This window comes from Ptychodera flava, chromosome 4, assembly GCF_041260155.1.
Source record: "Ptychodera flava strain L36383 chromosome 4, AS_Pfla_20210202, whole genome shotgun sequence".
NCBI classification, from domain to species: Eukaryota; Metazoa; Hemichordata; class Enteropneusta; family Ptychoderidae; genus Ptychodera; species Ptychodera flava.
The window spans coordinates 37,810,043-37,830,271 of record NC_091931.1 but is presented as its reverse complement, the minus strand read 5'-3'; the positions used below and the strand labels follow the sequence as shown (position 1 = coordinate 37,830,271).

The following is a 20,229-nucleotide window of genomic DNA, read 5'->3' as shown; positions in this document are numbered from 1 at the left end:
TCTTAATCACCAAGTGTCACTGTCATAAAAATTCCCGAACCCTTGTCCCAAACTCCATCGGCATGATTATACAGCCCCCTAACACCCGTCGGACACCCCTAAAATATGGTACAGTCCGCTGGGTACTTCTGTGACAGCATACATCATCAAGTTTCCTGAACGACAGCTGGAAACTATCTGTTGACTGTCTGAGAAGAAGCTTCAGCTGAAGTGACAACCGAAATAATCGTAAGTAATTCTCATTCCCGTCTGTGCAAACTCAGGACCTTGTCAAGTATGCTGCCAGGGAATACAGTGTCGTAAACATTTTTGCCGGGAATATTGAGCTTTTCCTATTACCATGATTACAGCAGCAACTTGTTCGTATTGTTGAGAACTTCTAAATTTCCGTTTGCGCTTACGCGCCCCATAGATGCATATATATACGCCTGATGTACTTCTCAGGAGTACATACACACGTCTACGCGGTGTGTAGGCGCAGAGCGGAAGTTTAGGAAACAGGCGGCCGTGAGTTGATACCCCACTTCATACATTCTACAACCGCTTTGATATACAGCTCTAAATACATGTAACTCATTTCCATGTAGGTTTATTGATCTAGTACGTCGTTCAACTAAGTTAAGTAAGTTGAGAAGACAGAACGCATGATTCCGTTCAACTGAAACCCAATTGAATTTAGGCAAACGCTTATCGAACGGTCATAAATAACTCGTTGCCAAGTGATGGGGATAAATGGAATATGTGGCGTTTGTCGGCTACCGAAAGAGTTATTGACACTCTATTTCCAGTTTTATTTGTCGGCAACCGAAAAAGTCCCTCTTAATCACACCATATCATTTTCATGAAAAAATAATTAATTGAACTTGGTTAAGAAAGTTGATATGGAAAGCATGACAAGTTCCTAATACGTTTCTTTTTTATCTATTCGAATTCAGTATAAGAAAGCAACATGCACTAATATTTCACAATATGTTTGATACAGTGACATACTTTAGAGAGAAAAATGACAAAAAATTTTGCGTTCTCATTGATGCAACTATTTACCTTTGTGTCACAGGTATATTCTGTAAAAAGTTACTTTTCTCATGACTAAAATAATAGTTAACAAAAGGCAACCCTTGTCATTATCAGCTGTGCTTTCATAGTTTCAAAGTTAAAAGAAAATATCCTAAACTTATAAAAATAGCTCTCTATGGCTTCTCAGGAGATGTAACTGGATGGCTGGAAAGTCTTTACATCCATCAAAGTTTATGATTCACTGTTTTTCTCATTTTGATATTAATGATTGACATCCATTTGTGTACAACAGTCCTGGGCACATAGTTATGCAAAGAAAGTGTGGAATACATTCACAGCTCATTCAAAATACTGAATCCAAACGTTGAAATTGACACTTTGAAGTTTCTATCTTACAACTGACATGACAATACTTTCATTAAAATACAGATTGACTGATTGTTTAAAATATACCCAAAAAATTATATAATGATATATATATATATATATATATATATATATATATATATATATATATATATATATATATATATATATATATATATATATATATATATATATTCAACCTTTTGTTTTACCTATGTCGCGCTGGGGTCACCCTGTTTTCGGAAGTTGGAATAACGGGGGTCAGCCACTTTTTGACGTCAGCAAAATATAATCCAACCCCCTCCCCCCCCCCGGCCGAAGAAACTGACCAGTCGCTTATAAACATGCACACAGTCGTCAGGTCATTGTTGATCATCACAGCAAGAGGGCAGCCACGTGCGACTCATACAGAGGATGGATAAGATGAGCAATTAAGGATGCTATCAGGTCACACACACCGGCATACAAACAGAATTAACAACATTTGACTGCCTACCTCTCTGTCACTATACAATTTGCTCCCTCCGAGGTTCGATTTGACTGTTAACAGTGATCATTTTTGCAGCATTTGATCACAACTGACAACTTACTTGGACGGTGTTGACTTCCTATATATTTTGCTTACAGTAAATGTCAAAATATAGTTGTACACTTGTATCTGAAACTAACAAGTATTTACGTTTACACATACTTCTCAAACAACTGGTAAATAATTGAAATTCTTCTGTATTTTTCACTGATGCCAAACATGGAAAGTTCAGTGAAGCTGTGTTGTTTGTTCATTCTCCGCAGTTTATTGGTTTACATGTATTCTTTACATTGCACATTTATGCCTGGTTTGTCTGTGTATTGCGTGACTGATTAAATTACCCTAATTTTTCAAGATATGGCCAACCAAATTATTCTATTGATCACAAAAATTGAAAACAGGTCATTGAAATGGACTACTGCCTAAAAATTGAAGGTTGTCATTCTTTGCAAACACAATTATTAAGTGGAACGCACCTCGGGGACAGACATTCGGACTCTCAGATTTTTACAATTCTCTTCTGATACACCACATGTGGGTGTTCATTTTAAAGCTCTTGGTGAAAGAAAACTTTTCACCGGCTTAGTTTTTCGAAATTCGAATTTTTTTATTTTTCTCCATAGACTTAACTCAGGGATGGCGGCCATTTTGAATTTCTAATATCGGTAAATCTTGGGTAATTTGTTTCTCTAGTACCAAAATTTGCACGGTGACCCCCTATTTTTATTCTTGATTCTGAAAGAGAATGATTGAAAGATTCCTTGAGGAAAGTTAGAGGAAAAGTTTAAGTCTTTCACTTTCTAGGTGCATACTACATTAATAGCACATTTTTCAGGCCAGTCGTTGAAACATCTCTTGAGGGTTTAGATAACCCATTGTTAGGCCAGGTGAATTAGTATTGTAGATATTGTGAGTTCAAGCCCAATAAAAAGGAATGCATCTAGTAAGACTGTGTCAAATTTTATGACACTTTTGATACTGTAATGTTGATCATACAGAGAAGTACTGACACTGAACGGTATTGAGCAGTATCAAATTATTGCTACAATGAATCATCGTCACAGAAACCGCTTGTGCCATGGGTCTTAAACGTTTCAAGATTTTTTGTCAAACTGCCTGTATAAGTGTCAACCTAGTGTGAGATATGGATGGCGAAGACACTATAGACACAGATTGCAGTCTACTATATATGCTTGCTATCGATGAATGTCTGTGTATATAGGGGGTCTAGAATGAGCCATTCTAGGCATATAAGGGTATATCAACCAATTTATAGATCGAAGCAGCCACCTTGAGGCAAAAGATTTAGGTTTTCAAGATTCTTCTTACTTAACCCTTCTATTGTGCAAAACTGGCATCTTAATGACTAAGAATTTCAACACAACCTTTATTACATTCTCCCATTGACAACACATAGGGTTGAGGTCTAGGTCAGTGTCAAACATTCATGTCATCGTATGTACATTTTCATATTTTGAGGACTTTGACAAAATACAAACTATTTAGAATAGTGCTAGTGTCATTATAATCACAACCGGAAGCGTCAGGTCAAACAACCTTTGAATAACAATATGGGACATGATGTGTTATTCGTAGTTTCCTCAGTCATAGCCTACAATGTATGGTGAATCAATATTTTAGTGAAATTCCAAAATTAAATTTCTGGTACACACATGCACTTGTAACCACCTTAGTCTCATCAAGTACATTAATATCAATAATAGAGTAAAAATAAATACACTGATTTTGCGAGTTTTGTATTGTCAAAAATTATTCACAGTTTTTTCATAGACTATAACGTATAGTGGATCAATATTTTAGTGAAATTCCAAAATTAAATTTCTTGTACACACATGCACTTGTAACCACCTTAGTCTCATCAAGTACATTAATATCAATAATCAAGTAAAAATAAATACACAGATTTTGCGAGTTTTGTATTGTCAAAAATTATTCATAGTTTTTTCATAGACTATAACGTATAGTGGATCAATATTTTAGTGAAATTCCAAAATTAAATTTCTTGTACACACATGCACTTGTAACCACCTTAGTCTCATCAAGTACATTAATATCAATAATCAAGTAAAAATAAATACACAGATTTTGCGAGTTTTGTATTGTCAAAAATTATTCATAGTTTTTTCATAGACTATAATGTATAGTGGATCAATATTTTAGTGAAATTCCAAAATTAAATTTCTTGCACATACATGGACTTGTAACCATCCTAGTCTGATAACGTATATTGATATCAATAATCTAGTGTCCATAAATACACAGACTTACCGAGTTGTGTACTGTAAAAACTCATTCATAGTTTGCCCATAGACTACAATGTATATTAAATCAACATACATTTTCGGCGAAATTACAAAATGAAATTTCTTGTACATATATGCACATGTAACCACCCTCTTCTAATCAAGTACCATTATGTCAATTATTCAGGGTCCATATAATCATAATTATTGCAAATTTTAAATCGGGGAAATATTATTCAAGGTTTTATCATAGACTCCCATGTATAGTGGATCAACATTTTCAGCGAATTTCAAAATCAAATTTCTTGTACACACATGCACTTGTAAATACCCTCTGCTAATCAATTACATTTATATCAAACATCAGATGAACAGATATGACTAGTTTTATGTTTGAAAATACGCGTTCATAGTTTTCTTGTAGACTACCATGTATAGTGAATCCACATTTAATTGATGAAATCCAAAAATCTAATTTTTTTGTACACACATGCACTTTTTACCTGCCATTTCAAGCAAAGTACATTTACATGAATTACCGCACACACATAAATGTAGAGATATGGCTTGTTTTTATGGGACAAATATTAATAGTTTTCCCAATAGATTCCAATGTGTTATGATTTGATATTTTTGGACGAAGCACTATATCGGCCATATTTTACCTTCTTTTGGAGGAGGGGACTTTAAAATTATAGTAAGTCAGAAGGGGGACTTGAACATATTGCGAGCTTGTTAGGGGGATATTCGAAAAAATCGGAACTTTTTTGGGAATCTCCTGCCCCCCCCCCTCCAGAGGTGTTTGCGAATGCAGCCTTATCTGTAGAATAATTTATGAATGATGGTGGAGAATGTTTTGTCAATTCATTGTATTTTTTCCAAATAATCTGTTTCTTGGCATGAGTAAATCACATAGATAGTTTTTATCCACAATAATACTATCCTGGCATTACTTAAATAATTGGTCTTACTGATGTGTCCGAACAGTTTTGCAAAATATCTTTACTTTCATTCTTGACAAATGCATAGCCAACAGCTCGCCCTCTTGCCTGTCCATCTTCGATGAGTGTAGTGTAGAGTGGGTATAGCCTTTAATGTTGACTCTGTTAAGTTGGTCACATTTTATTTCGGGGCCCTATCATGTCACATTGCACCTGAAGGAATAAAAGAAGGCTTCCCAATAGAATTGTATATCATCCTAGTCATTCATTGGAATTCTGTGGTTTTCCTCACAATGGTGACAAAGATTTTCCTTCCTCTGATTATACTTGCAGTTGTCATGGCGACTCCACAAGGATATCAGAATATCTTGAGGCTTTCAAGGTCCAACTCCAAGTTTGCATTACATCTGTATCAGACCCTCAGCCACAAAGGAGCAAGTGAAAATATCTTCTTTTCGCCTATCAGCATCTCAACAGCATTGGCAATGACATACCTTGGAGCGCGTGGCAACACATCTACTCAGATGGGCCAGGTACTTGGATTCAATGAACTTGAGTTTTCACAACTGCATTCAACTTTCAGCGAGTTCAACGCCATGCTGTACAACCCAGACAGGCCGTACAAGATCAAATCAGCTAACCGACTCTTTGGACAAGAGAGCTGTACTTTCCTACCAGAGTTCCTAGAAGCAAGTGCCAAACACTATGGTGCTCAGCTGAAGGCAGTTGACTTTAAAACAAAGACAGAGGAAGCCAGACTCATGATTAATGCATGGGTGGAAGAGCAGACAGAAGGAAAAATCAAGGACTTGCTGGCAGCAGAGACGCTAGATCCACAGTCCAAACTAGTTTTAGTAAATGCTATCTATTTCAAAGGTGACTGGGCATCCGAATTCAGGGTTGAAGCTACCGAAAGTGGTGATTTTTTCATCAACAAATACTACAAGGTTACAGTGCCTATGATGAGGAAGACAGCCGACTTTAAGTTTGGTTTTGATGCCGATCTTGACTGTCAGCTGTTAGAGTTACCGTATGTAGGGGGTCATCTGAGTATGGTGTTGATTTTGCCGACAAAAGTGGATGGGCTACCTAAACTGGAAAGTAAACTTACAATAGATAACCTGAACTTTTGGCCACAAACTATGAAATATAGGGACGTCACAGTAACAATGCCAAAGTTCAAACTTCAACAAACTTTCTCTTTGGCTGTGGAGCTGGTTTCAATGGGGATGTCAGATCTCTTCATTGAAGACGACGCCGATCTGTCGGGAGTAGCAAGCAACGAAGAGCTCTTCGTTTCCGATGTGATCCACAAGGCATTTATTGAAGTCAATGAAAAGGGCACTGAAGCAGCTGCTGCCACTGCTGTGCTTGCTCTTCGTGTTCAATGTCTTTCTGTGTCTTTGGACTTTACTGCGAATCACCCATTTCTGTTTCTCATACGTGACAACCACAGCAATTCAATCCTATTCATGGGTCGTTACAGCATCCCACCAAGTGACTGAAATTCGTGAGACGAACATTGTTCACAGCGAGGATACACATATTGTCAATCTTCATATGAAAATTTACAGTAAATATCCTTTTAGATTTGGTGTATTTAAGTCAATCAAAGAGTCATACAATCTTGCCTTAGACGTCTGTACGCACGAATATTGGAAAAAAAGCCGATTTTAGTCAAGATATGCTCGCTTTTGCTAAATTGGAGAATTTATTTTGCGTCAATATGTAGAGATTTTATTGTGGTTATTCACTTTGACGTAGACTTTGCCATTATACCTATATTCGTTATCTTTCGCCTCGTGACCAATAAGCCAAGAAATCATAAAAAACAAAACCATAAAATGATAATGACATTGACGTAGCAGTGTGAGAGTATCTGAACCCACATGATACCCAGAGGGCGATATAATGAGTTTATATTTACTTGCATGTAACTAATCACTGTATATAAGAGGGCGATATAATGAGTTTATATTTACTTGCATGTAACTAATCACTGTATATAAGAGGCATGTTTACGAAAACCGAGGAAAACGGGATAACATCTGGCAATATGTAACATCCATGTCAAAAAAATAAACGGTTTTATCTTTGAAGACTTTGAGCCACTACTCTGTTCCCGTATCCCGACGACCTCCCCCTTGCTATTCTTCGGAGGGAGACTTTGAGCAGTAATTGAGGAATTGTGTGACGACATTGCATTTTACAGCTTTTAAGCAAGAATGGCAATGTGAACGTATGCTGTGATCTGATGGCTGTGATCCATTCTAAAATATATATCTTTTCACTTTCTTTCTAAGTTTCTCACTCTCAAGAAACGTTGGTGGAGAATGCAACAAAGGCAGATGTGTAGTGAATGTAGAGATGCTGCACACCTCGCTCGTGGGGTGTAATCATAAGTCACCTATAGTAGTGTACACATAATTGAGTTCAAAACTTTGACAAAAAATGCTTGGTTTTCGATATATGTGAAAATAAAGAAGTAAAAAAATTAAATAGTTTATAAAACATTTTGTTCCTAACTTAAAACGTGATTTTTTAGATAGGAAAAGTGAGATATATACTCCAGATAAGCTAGTTTTACATTACAGCTTTAAATACACGCTTGGACCGGAAAAATATCTGTTGTTTCTATAACTATCAGTCCGTATGCAGATGCTCGCACTTTTTCGTTGCTCTAGCTCTTCATAATGAGAACATTGAAAGAAGAAAACTAGGATTGAAAGGGTAGTGACCGTGTACACTCTGCGAACTGAATTAATGAGGTAGAAGGTTAGTATTATTTTCTATTACTGAGCTCTTTCTTTGAACATTTGACAAAAATACATTTAGAAATGTCATTGTGACCGGCCATCTTTGATTGAATTACTTTCTCATCAAGGTATTCGATCGTTACAAGGGTTATCTGTGTACACGTTTCTTGTACTGAACATGATGAACACGAGACATGAGTGATTGTGACTTTTTCATTGTAAATTGTGAAGTGTCATTATTGTTGTACCATTTGACCAAGGCGAATTAGAACACCAATAAACCAATACATTGATACAAGTAATATCTGTGTCCAACTTTGTCCCGTTACAATCCGGCATTAGCTGAAGATAAATACCTGTAAATTTTATACTTTCGCAAAAACACAAACTTTATAATCAGTATCCCGATCATAATTTGTTATGATATGTGAAGATGGCATACTTCTCATAATTTACTCTTTAACAAACGAACACTTCTTAGCACGTCCTAAATTCATTAATTATACACTGACAAAAATGCTCGCACTTCAGAAATTGTTCTTGAAATCAATTTTAGGAATAATATATGTATTATTTTAAATTGTGAACACAGTGATATGCACATTTCATTCCTTGATATTGTTATTACCCGCAAATGAAATTTTCTTACAAATTATTTCTTATGAATTCTTCCCTTTCTTATTTTGGGCATGTCTCTGGTAATACACCATCATTTTCTATGGCACTGTTCTCTCAGAATTTCTATAGATGGCCCGATCGAGTTACAGATTTGCAACATGATTTCATCTCCCAAGTAGTTGCAATTGACCTTAAAACCGGATAGAAACTATGTATGTATGTATGTATGTATGTATGTATGTATGTATGTATGTATGTATGTATGTATGTATGTATGTATGTATGTATGTATGTATGTATATATATATATATATATTATATATATATATATATATATATATATATATATATATATATATATAACAGAGTTCGCGTTTACGCAAAAATCGTGCGTATTTACGCATTGAAATTGACTCTCTACGCATTTTTTTCATCGTTATGCGTTTTCTATACGCAAAGGATAACACCGAAAGCACTCCCCACGACTGAGCTTAGGCGACAACCAGACGAAATTTGTTGCAACACATTTCTGTCAATCACTCATTTTGTGTGGAAAGTTTCGGATTCTCCGGTCGTTGTCTGAAAAATCGGCATCGTAGTCCACACGTTATCACGTTAGGCACGTTATCATGTCAGCTGTGCCTATGAATTACGTTGCTAATTTTCAGGCGAGCGATAGTTTCTGAAAGTGAGTGATTGACAGAAATGTTGCGACAAATTATATAAATGCCAACCGTGCACGATCATCGCGTCTCGCTGTTCCCAAATTTTGATCAAGCACACTGCAGCATGGCGTCGAAGCAGACAAATCTGTTTTCTTTCAACTTTGCTCTACGAGTCCGTGAAAAGAATGATTCATCGGTAGAGCTCGTCGGAATCCCGATAAATTTTGAACACTGCAGAAGTGTCTGGTCGTTCAGGCACCAAGTCGTTTCGGCCCAAGTCGTTTCGGCCTCTCAATTTCCGGCCCCAAGTCACTTCGGCACCGCAACCCAAGACATTTTGGCATCTGTGTTTCTATTTTTTTTTTGGCTATTGACAAAGGTTGAGACGACCCAAACTAGCCAAAATTAGCCAAACCACCATACACCACCATAAACGACCATATCATCAAGTAAACGACCTAAAATAAGCACAGGGATGAAATATGTCTCAGATTTCTGGAGAAACCGCCCCAAAAACGGCGAAAACCAGCCAGCATTTTCGATCATTGCAAATTCCTATACATGCCATCAACGAGTTAAGGGGTTCGGTTTGTTTCTTCAATAGAGGGCGCTGTGCAAGATTGTTACTGCTTTTACAACGTAAAGTGTAGCACAGGGAATTTCCCCGTTGTCGTGTTACCAAGGAATGAGATCAAAGTTTTTAGTTTATTACATTTTTACAGCTCATTCACATTTTTTTTGATACCAACATTAATTTATTTGAATAAATTCTACAAACCAAATATTAAGATAACATGTGCCGTGGCCCTGGTTCCATACATGTACATACACATACCTGCATATATGTGCATGCATGCATGCATGCACACAAACATATATATGCGTGCATGCAGGTTACCATGGAAAGTTGAAGATCTAGCAAATAACAGATTAAGTGGGTGGTCGCTTTAAAAAAACAGCGCCCTCACATGGCCATATTGATACAAGGGCATATTACAGGAAACATGCATGTCTACATTTATATGTGGAGACACACACACATACATACATACATACATACATACATACATACATACATACACATATACATGCATGCATGCATATACACACATACATACATACATACATACATACATACATACATACATACATACATACATACATACATACATACATACATACATACATACATACATACATACATACATAGGCAGGCTGACAGATAATGAATGTAGACTCGGACTCTAAGCACGTGGTATTATCAACATCACGCAGGACTTTCAACTGCATAAAGGTTTTAATTTCAAAAGTTTGAAGCTTTAATTTTTTTCACAAACAAGTCATCATCAATAATACAGCTGCATCCACCTGATAGAGGTGTTTGAATTATCATGGTGACTGAATAACACATGTAGTAGACTTGTGCTTCAAAATACATGAAACAATAAAAAAAATTCTTCATTCACTTGGCTGGATGTACTCAAAGTGGATCCATTTTTCAATTACACATATTACCCACAGCATGTTTTCGAAAATTCGTCAATTATGCCCCACTAGCACTGCACTGCACAAAGTTTGAAAAAGCGCCCTCCTTCGGTGAGCCCAGTTACGATGCTGAAGTTATTTTCGTTTTCAGTTGTGTCATCGAAATGAGCCCCACAACTTGGTAATTGATAGTACCAACAACATGGCTGCCCGCAATTCTGTCGACGGTTTCTCCAGAAGGTGGAGTTTTATTGTATCCCTGAATACCTAGAATGTTTGTTTTAGGTCGTTTACTTGATGATATGGGTCGTTTTTGGTGGTTTATGCTGGTTTGGCTAATTTGGCTAGTTTGGGTCGTCTCAACCTTTGTCAATAGCCATTTTTTTTTTCAAACTATTTAGCATGTTTAGTAATTGACTGATCCGTCATATTCGTAAGCGTGACCTTTGCGTTCTGACCAGTACTTCATGTGCATTTTGTGTGAATTTTGCCGTGCTGTTTCGTCACCGCTTTCAAACTTTTGCCATGTCGGCGGCTATTGATATCGATAAACTTGTGTCACAGATTTGAAAATGATGTGAAGTTTTTTCTTACGGTCTCTTCCCATGTTCTCACAAAGATTAAAGCATGTACGTGAATGTTAGTTGACACTATACTTTTTAGTACTTTGATTTGTAACATTACGCTCCAGTACTAGTTCCCACAGGTAGCCTTCAGCGGTGCCGAAACGTCTTGGGTTGCGGTGCCGAAACGACTTGGGGCCTGAAATTGGAAGGCCGAAACGTCTTGGGCCGAAACGACTTGGTGCCGAAACGTCCAGAAACCGTCTGGATAAGCTGCCATAACTCTAACTTTTGGGTTGCCCGATGTGTTTTGACGGTCGCATGTATACCCTGCGCTGTTACGTTTCAACATTGTTCAAGTTGTTCGTTAAACTGTTTTCATTAAAATAATGTTACATCGTACAATCCGAATATGTAGTGTAGGTTTATTCAACGGCACATTGTATTTTGCAGTCAGTGTTTTCATTCGAGTGCGGAAGTGAAATTAGATACGCACTCAAATCCAGCCATTACGCAATTTTAGCAGACTAATGCGTATGCCGTACGCGAGGAGAAAAAAGTCACCGCGAACACTGTTATATATAAATATATATAAGCTTATATATAAGCTTATATAAATAATATATATATATATATATATATATATATATATATATATATATATATATATATATATGTGTGTGTGTGTGGTGTGTAAACTACAGTTCTATAGACGTCGACAGATCCCGGTGTTGTTCGTAGCATTGTTTGGTTATTGCGGATGAATGTATTTGCACACGCTGATCTGGTTGTAAATTTTTTGTTTATTGCGTTGGTAATGTTGACACAACGTTTCGTCCTAAAACGGAACTTCATCAGGTGAAAAGGTGTGTACAGAAGAAAATACAGATAAAAAATAACAGAGCTAACCAGTGTTCATCTTTATCAAATGTTGAACGTATTGGTTTTCGATTGTTTGAGTTCAACGGAGATAGTAGACACGGCATCCGGTGGACATTATTCTTCCAGTGTTGCGATGATGTCTAGTTGGGCAGCTAGACGGCTGCATTCCTTGATCAACATATTTTGTGGTCTTATTGCGGTCCATGCCATTTCTCGTAGGAAGATGCAAAGTTCTTGGTAAGTTTGGTTTCAGCTTGATCCGTAGTCCCTTCGGAACCACACTTTTATGTTTGTAGAGGCGTAAAGTTCCCCTATGGGATCGAAAGGATATAAGTCGTTCTGCATATATATATATATAGGCCTATATATATATATATATATATATATATATATATATATAATATATATATATATATATATATATATATATATATATATATATATATAAACAAACAGAGCTTCCGTTAGGATTTTCAAACCTGCGTAAGGCTGTACGCAAATGTTTTTTATTTGCGCAAAATGTATCAAATGCGTACACCTACATGTAAGTACCTATAAAATAGCTTTATACGCGATATCGAAAACTAGCTCAAAGTCAATGAATAAAGTGTTCAATAAACATCAGCAGTGACATTGTTTTTTATTTTGGACAAGCTTTACAGTCTTTACTACTCTTCTGTACAGTTCTATTATCTGACGATGGTATTCATTTCTTACTAATTATTTAGACTACTACTTCCGACGATGTCTTCGCTGCCTGAACATCATCGCTACTCTGAAGTCAAATTCGCGCAGTTTGGGCCTTCCATGGTTATCACCATCAGATCATTTATGACATCTTCATTCAGACAACTACGTTTCGATGTTTTAATCCTGGTTTGGGTACTGAACCCACGTTCACATGGGACAGATGTGACCGGAATCACGGCGGCAATGATGGCCAAATTTGCAATATTTGGAAAGAGTTCACGGTCAGCTTTTAAGCTTAATCGTTGTAAAAAAATATGCAGACCGGCCATTAAACTATTATTTCTAAGTCTGCTTAGCGTAAATTGTTGATATTCGACGAGGAGATCTTCAGGTTTACAAGTATGCATTGGCGCAACGGGGAAAAAAACATTTTTTTGAAATAACGACGAACTATTGAACATGTTACACACAGGTGTCCGGAGTTGCCGTGCATTCTCTCTATGCATGTACACCGGCAACTCCGGACACCTGTGATGTTACATGTCTATTGAAGGAAACAATCGACGCGACCTACGAGTACCGTTCGTTTATAGTGGAACGATATCTGATCAAAGTTATACTCTGAGGGCGCTCGACTATAGCCTTTGACCTCTGTAACAGCCGAGAGTGATGCGTGACGACGACGCTCTCAGAGATTGTAATCGCTAATGAGCTCCTAGTCCTAGTGACTTTGACAGCTGACTATCTTACACGGCAGCTGGAAACTATCTGGTGAAATTCTATCTGAGAAGAAGCTATAGCTGAAGTGACAACCGAAATAATCGTAAGTTATTCTCTTTCCCGCCTGTGCAAACTAACTCGCCTCATTTTTCAAGCGAACGTACGCGTATTGCGGTATTGCTCCGATCAAGGAAGTGCAAACAGTCCACAGGTGCCGCCCTAACCTCCATGACATAATAAAACTGCTTCCTTGTATAGAATTTTTGTTTATTCAACGTCGCTTGTGAACGCCCCTCATTTTAGTTTTACCTCGTCAGAGGCGCGCCCGCCTTGTAAATAAGCAAAAGCGACCGTGGCTCAGCAGTTTCGCCGAGTGGAACGCCCTACAACCGGAACAAGGGAACGTAGGAAATGGTATTGATACGACTACGAGAGACCAGGGAGAGACATATGTACTATGAACTGTATGAACCCCTAGGAGGCGAGCACAATTGTAGAATAAAGCTGCGAAGCTTAGTATCGTTTGGGCATGTATTGAAACTTGGGAGCAGTCCTAAGCGGGCAGTACTGCATGGTGACGGATGCGGTATTTTGCGCTATTAATGCAAGATAAGGGGCAGATTAGTATTAATTTATGCAAATTATATTGAAGAGCATTGTTTTGGTATTGAAATTTTATGCTAATGATTCTTTATCAATGTGGAATATTCATCTGCCTAAATTGTGCATTATATAATTTTTGCGGGCTGCAGGTTGTGGGCTGCGAGTTGCAGTAAATTTTCTCTTGTTTGACTGTCACACATCCATGAAATTCAGTTTTCTCGCATATCATTTCCGAAACACTTTTTTTTTGCGCTCATTTTAAAAGCTTTATGTTAATAGCGGGATTCCATTCTAATTTGTTATTGTCTGCCATGTCTTCATTTTAGTAGACTATAGGCTTATAAGCCTACTGTTTGGGATTTTGACAACTTTTGCAACAAAAAAGTTACAAAATCATACTGAACAAAGGGGACACCGGGATGTAAGTTCAGCTATGGATAACAGCTAGGCCAAGCGCTGTGTGCGAGTTTCTAGAATATTAAGGAAAGCAACTCCACACATTGTTCATATCTTGGCTGTTTGTGTTTAATTTATGGCAGGGTATGCTTTGTGTTTCACTGTCTTGTGTATAGCCCTACAAGTGGTGAGAGTGTCCGGCTTTGGCTACACTACCTCCCAAGTGGTGCAGTCGAAGCTAGGCACTCTTGTCATACTCCGCCTGAGGTGGGGCTATCTTGTGTATAGCCTCTGATCATGCACAGTGAGACAGCTGTAATCTGTGTGTCACTGCAGTCTGTACTCCGGAGTTGAGAGACTACGTACTACACTATGATCCTTTTATGCTATTTTTCCAAAGTTCGCCAGACTTTCGTCATTGGTCCACGTAGCTGATACGCCACTCCGTGTGTAAAATCATGAGCAACAAAACGCAGCAACTGTACAGTATCAAAAACGTAAAGATTTAAGATGTTGCCGCTGGTGGCAAACAGAGTTCTGATTATGAGTAAAATGGCATTATTTTCATTCCAACCACTCGCGGGAAATACATTTTCGTTGCTATTTACTTTTCATCCATGATTTTATGTTCCAATTAAGTGTTTGCTAATTCAGGATTTGGTATTAGCCAATTAGATTTTATCATTTTCTCCTGGTAACGGACATTCTACATGGTAAGCTGTGATTTCTTGGCAGCATCTCGATTCTCGTTTGATTTACAAGGCTAACTAAACACACATCGAGAATGGGATTTCTTAGTGTTAAACAATTGTTTTAATTATGCAATATTGCCCATAATTTATAAATATTGAAGCCTGCAGCCTGCAACCCGTTTAATCTGCAGCCTGCAACCCTCAAAATACCCACTTTGCATGGTGAACCATTGATTAGAATATTCTGCCCCAAGTTGTTTAACTTTGGTTGTTCATTGTAGTCCCTTGATATTTTATTTATTTGTTCAGTACACAACAGGCACTATCAGAGGGTGCAGTAGGATACAAAACTACAATAAACTCACATAACGTACATTTGATGAAAACGTATACCATCGAACTATGGAATCATTCCATAGTTCAATGATATTTGGCTGTATGTAATATAAAAGTTCATTTTGCGTGCAAATACGCATTTTAAAAGAACAATAAATTACACCCCCAGGATAGCAAACAGTTGCCATACAAACAAATTTCATGTTGCACATTTATTTCAGGGCCAAATCATGTTGCACCTGAAGGAAGAAAAGAAGGCATCCTGAAAGAACTGTGTATCATCCTAGTTATTAATTGGAATTCTGTGGATTGCCTCACAATGGTGACAAAGTTTTTCCTTCTTCTGATTGTACTTGCAGTTGTCATGGCGACTCCACAAGGATATCAGAATATCTTAAAGCTTTCAAGGTCCAATTCAAAGTTTGCCATACATCTGTATCAGGCCCTGAGCCACAAAGGAGCCAGTGAAAATTTCTTCTTTTCGCCTATCAGCATCTCAACAGCATTGGCAATGACATACATCGGAGCTCGTGGCAACACATCTACTCAGATGGGCCAGGTACTGGGATTCAATGAACTTGAGTTTTCACAACTGCATTCAACTTTCAACGAGTTCAACAGCATGCTGTACAACCCAGACAGGCCATACAAGATCAAATCAGCCAACCGACTCTTTGGACAAGAGAGCTATACTTTCCTACCAGAGTTCCTAGAGGCAAGTGCCCAACACTATGGTGCTCAGCTGAAGGCAGTGGATTTTGCAACAAAGACAGAGGAAGCTAGACTCATGATTAATGCATGGGTGGAAGAGCAGACAGAGGGAAAAATCAAGGACTTGCTGGCAGCAGGGACGCTAGACCCACTGTCCACACTAGTTTTAGTAAATGCTATCTATTTCAAAGGTGACTGGGCCTCCAAATTCAGGGTTGAAGCCACCAAAAATGGTGATTTTTTCATCAGCAAAGACAACAAAGTTACAGTGCCTATGATGATGCAGAAAGCAAAGTTTAATTTTGGTTTTGATTCTGATCTTGACTGTCAACTGTTAGAGTTACCATATGTAGGGGGTCATCTGAGTATGGTGTTGATTTTGCCGACAAAAGTGGATGGGCTGCCAAAACTGGAAAGTAGACTAAACACCGATCTCCTGGATTCTTGGCCTAAAGTCATGGGAAACACCACTGTTGTGGTCACCATTCCTAAGTTTAAACTGGAACAAACCTTCTCTTTGAATGATCAGTTGACCGCCTTGGGAATGTCTGACCTCTTCAGTGCAGGCAGAGCTGATTTGTCAGGCGTTGCCGGCAACAATGAACTGTATGTGTCAAAGGTCATTCACAAGGCATTTGTCGAAGTCAATGAAGAAGGCACTGAAGCAGCTGCCGCTACTGCTGTTGTGATGCGCAAGCGTTCCATTGAAATGCCTGCTAGATTCACTGCAGATCATCCATTTCTTTTCATAATTCGTGACAACCGCAGCAATGCTATCTTGTTCATGGGCAGATACAGCCGTCGACCTGACGAAGGCAATGTAAAAGATGAACTTTAACCCTTTGAGTTGTGCAATTTTTCCCACCAAAATTTTAGTGCAACATTTTACCAAATTTAATTGATTTTTCGAAAATTTTGGCCCACATTGACATCATTTTTCATGGGCTACAATTATTGATAAAACGATTCGGGAAAGATAAAAAAAAAAGGTCTGAATCTGAAAAACATTGGCTGGGTTGTATTTTGTAAAGGAAACAAAAATTAAATTTGGGATTCAAAAGGTGTATCAAGGTAATTCTTACTGCATCCTTATTACAGAGTAGGAAATGACTGCCTACACACACAGTTTGTGTGCACCTGCCTAGGACATGTAATTCTTACAGTTACCTGTCAAATGAACAGGAGGAAATAATTTCCAGTTTTTTCTGTTGAGATCAGGGACAAGGTAAACCAGGTTTACAATATGGGAGACATAATTACCAGGCAGATATTATATTCCTTAGAGAGCAACTTTTCAAGTTACCTGCAGAGATATCTTGTCATTTTCCACAAATTTGCTACACTGTGTCAATTTCAGGGCTTGAAAGTAATTGTAGTTCCTGGCCCAAGGACAACCAAACCTTGCCTTTGGGACAACCAGTTTTGGAAGTGGTTGTCCTATGAGACTACCACTAATTCACCTGTGTCATGGAATGAAACCAGAGATTACAGCTTTAGGTAGAATGCACCTTGGGGACAGATATTCAGACTCTAAAACTTTTACAATTCTGTTCTGATATGCCACTCCTGGGGCTCATTTTAAAGCTCTGGGTGAAACAAAAATTTTGAGGATCTTTGCGTTTTGAAAATCAAAACTTTTCTTTTTCTCAATAGAGTTAACACAGGATGTGGCAGCCATTTTGAATTTTCAAATATGGGTAAATCTGGGCAAATTAATTTCTCTAGTACCAAAAATTTGCACAGTGTCCTCCGATTTCTAATCTTGATGTTAAAAGAGTATGGTTTAATACTCCTTGAGGAAAGTGGGGGCAAAAGTGCAAACCCTTCACTCTCGAGGTGCATACTACCTTAATGGGTTGGCTCAGTCATTGAGTGTGTCCAAACCTGGTAAAATGTAAAATAATAATTATCAATCGATCATCAGCTATGAGCTTTGATATGAAATCTTGTTGGCTATGTAGGATAATTAAGAAGAGGATACAGAGTGTAGTGTACCATTTTGTCTAGTTTTCATTCATTTCACTCTGTTTGATTCACCGGTATTTTAATAGAGGACATTGAGTATTTTGTGGTACAGTTTACACAACATTTGATCTTGATATCACTGTATGCCAGAAAAGAATCCAGTAATAACAGGCACGTTATGTCCCATGGAGAGACTTGCCGTAAGTCTGTGGGCTTAATTATGTTGTAATAAAATTAACACTTTTCAGCAAAATTTGTCTCGATTTAATTTTACGTGTTGTGATTGCGTAGTAGGACTGTGATCACTTTACAATGCAATCCAATGTGATCACTGGGCAACGACTTTTTTGCTGTGTTTAGAACCATTACTGCAATATGCATAAACAGAGTTCATTGAAGTGTCGTACAAGGACAATGGAGTATGCTGTATTGTACAACATCAGAGAGTGTCACAGTGGCAGCCATTCTGTGATCATTTGTTTGTATCTGAGCAGATCAATTTCAATCAATGTAGAAGGACAAACAAATTAAACTATGAGGTACATGTACATATGAGTGTCAATGTGTTTTGGCAAAATGATCTAGGTACTACAACAGACATGCATGTCATGGTGCTGCCTCATACAAGTTGTATGGTCTCCAGGTCACTACTGCACAATGCATTTATACATCTAAAATGTAACATAGCCTGTACTAAGATGCAATTAAATTTCAACTTCATCCGGTGTTCAGTATAGAAAATTTTATATCTAAAATGGCAGAGCCCCAGAGGTGACAAAATTTACTGAAAATAGAAAATTACAGCTATTGCAATAGAAGGGAAAATCACATTATTTGTCCCTGAGTACCCACTAAAATATTCTCGAAACTATTAAATAATCATTTCGTAATTATGATTTAATGTATTTATATGATAACAGATGTAGGGACTTGCAAACCAAATTCAAATCATTGCAATGAACAATTTCTGATAATTTTTTTTCTCAAAAGTTGAGGAAAAAATATACAAAATATCAAGAAAATTCATTGAAATTCATTGAAAAATTTAGTTATGTAACCAGTGGTCTCTGAGTGGCTAAGCTTTTTACCATTTTCATTTCATTTTTCGACCTCACTTGTGTATTTTGGGGACTTTAATTTTTCTTTTGAATAACAGCAATTTTTGCCCAATTCAATTCCACCCAAATATCAAAGCGATACACACAGTGGTTTTGGAGTAGACACAGTGGACAGACAGCAAGAGACACTCACTCTCATACATACGTACATACCACACACACACATACATACATACATACGTACATACATACATACATACATACATACATACATACATACATACACACATACACACATACACACACACATACATACATACATACATACATACATACATACATACATACATACACTCATACACACATACACACATACATACATACATACATACATGCATGCATACATACATACATACATACATACACATACATACATACATACATACATACATACATACATAAGTTGTAGTGCAGTCTATTATCATGCTGCTACATTCTCTGAGTGACAAAAGTCATCTTACTTATCAATAGATCATGACCATGACAAGATTAAAGAGTTAACGATTGACGTATTTCAAAAGTACCGAACGGGAATCTCATAGATATTTACAGGGAAATTGACACTGTTAAAGGACTAACACCTTTTTTCCTCAAGAGGATCATTACGGTCTCAGTGAATAACTTCCATAAGAAGGAAAACTTCATGAAAATAGAAAGCACCCCAGTTACACTTAGCAACAGTAAGTTTCTTATTAGACTTAAGAAAATTGTTTGTGTAAAATATACCGATAAGATTCCTGCAAGACGTAAAAGTTCTTATTTCTTAAATGTTTCTTATAAGAATCTGATCGGCTTTGATCGGGAGCCGGTACCTGTAAATTTTGATTAATTTTTGCACTTCTATAAACTTATCTTTAATTTCTTTTCTACTCCCCAAGCATGTTGAAACACCTGTCGTTTTGCTTGTCGATT

The 20,229-nt window shown here is 37.4% G+C and overlaps 2 protein-coding genes and 1 pseudogene across 3 annotated transcripts in view; 2 read left to right on the top strand and 1 right to left on the bottom strand.

The window, feature by feature from the left end:
- The window catches only part of LOC139131680 (ribonucleoside-diphosphate reductase large subunit-like), a 296,454-nt gene extending 280,656 nt beyond the window's left edge, over nt 1-15,798 (bottom strand). The window contains exon 1 of the mRNA XM_070697848.1: nt 15,795-15,798. The gene's annotated coding sequence lies outside the window, so the exon portion shown is untranslated. The remainder of the gene's footprint in view (nt 1-15,794) is intronic.
- Nucleotides 141-7,016, top strand: LOC139130506 (leukocyte elastase inhibitor pseudogene; annotated as a pseudogene).
- Nucleotides 13,423-18,452, top strand: LOC139131681 (leukocyte elastase inhibitor-like). Of its 2 annotated transcripts, none has more exons than XM_070697851.1 (2): nt 13,423-13,599; nt 15,883-18,452. In XM_070697851.1, the coding sequence occupies exon 2, from the start codon at nt 15,888-15,890 to the stop codon at nt 17,070-17,072; it is 1,185 nt and encodes a 394-aa protein (XP_070553952.1). In that variant the 5' UTR covers nt 13,423-13,599; nt 15,883-15,887; the 3' UTR covers nt 17,073-18,452. The 2 variants fall into 2 exon arrangements, with proteins under 2 accessions (XP_070553952.1, XP_070553951.1); XM_070697850.1 differs by having other exon boundaries at nt 13,452-13,599; nt 15,745-18,452.
- Nucleotides 18,453-20,229: the final 1,777 nt, after the last annotated feature.

Bases quoted from the DNA above. Each gene is read 5' to 3' on its own strand.
- LOC139131681 (XM_070697850.1), top strand. From the start codon at position 15,843: ATGGTGACAAAGTTTTTCCTTCTTCTGATTGTACTTGCAGTTGTCATG.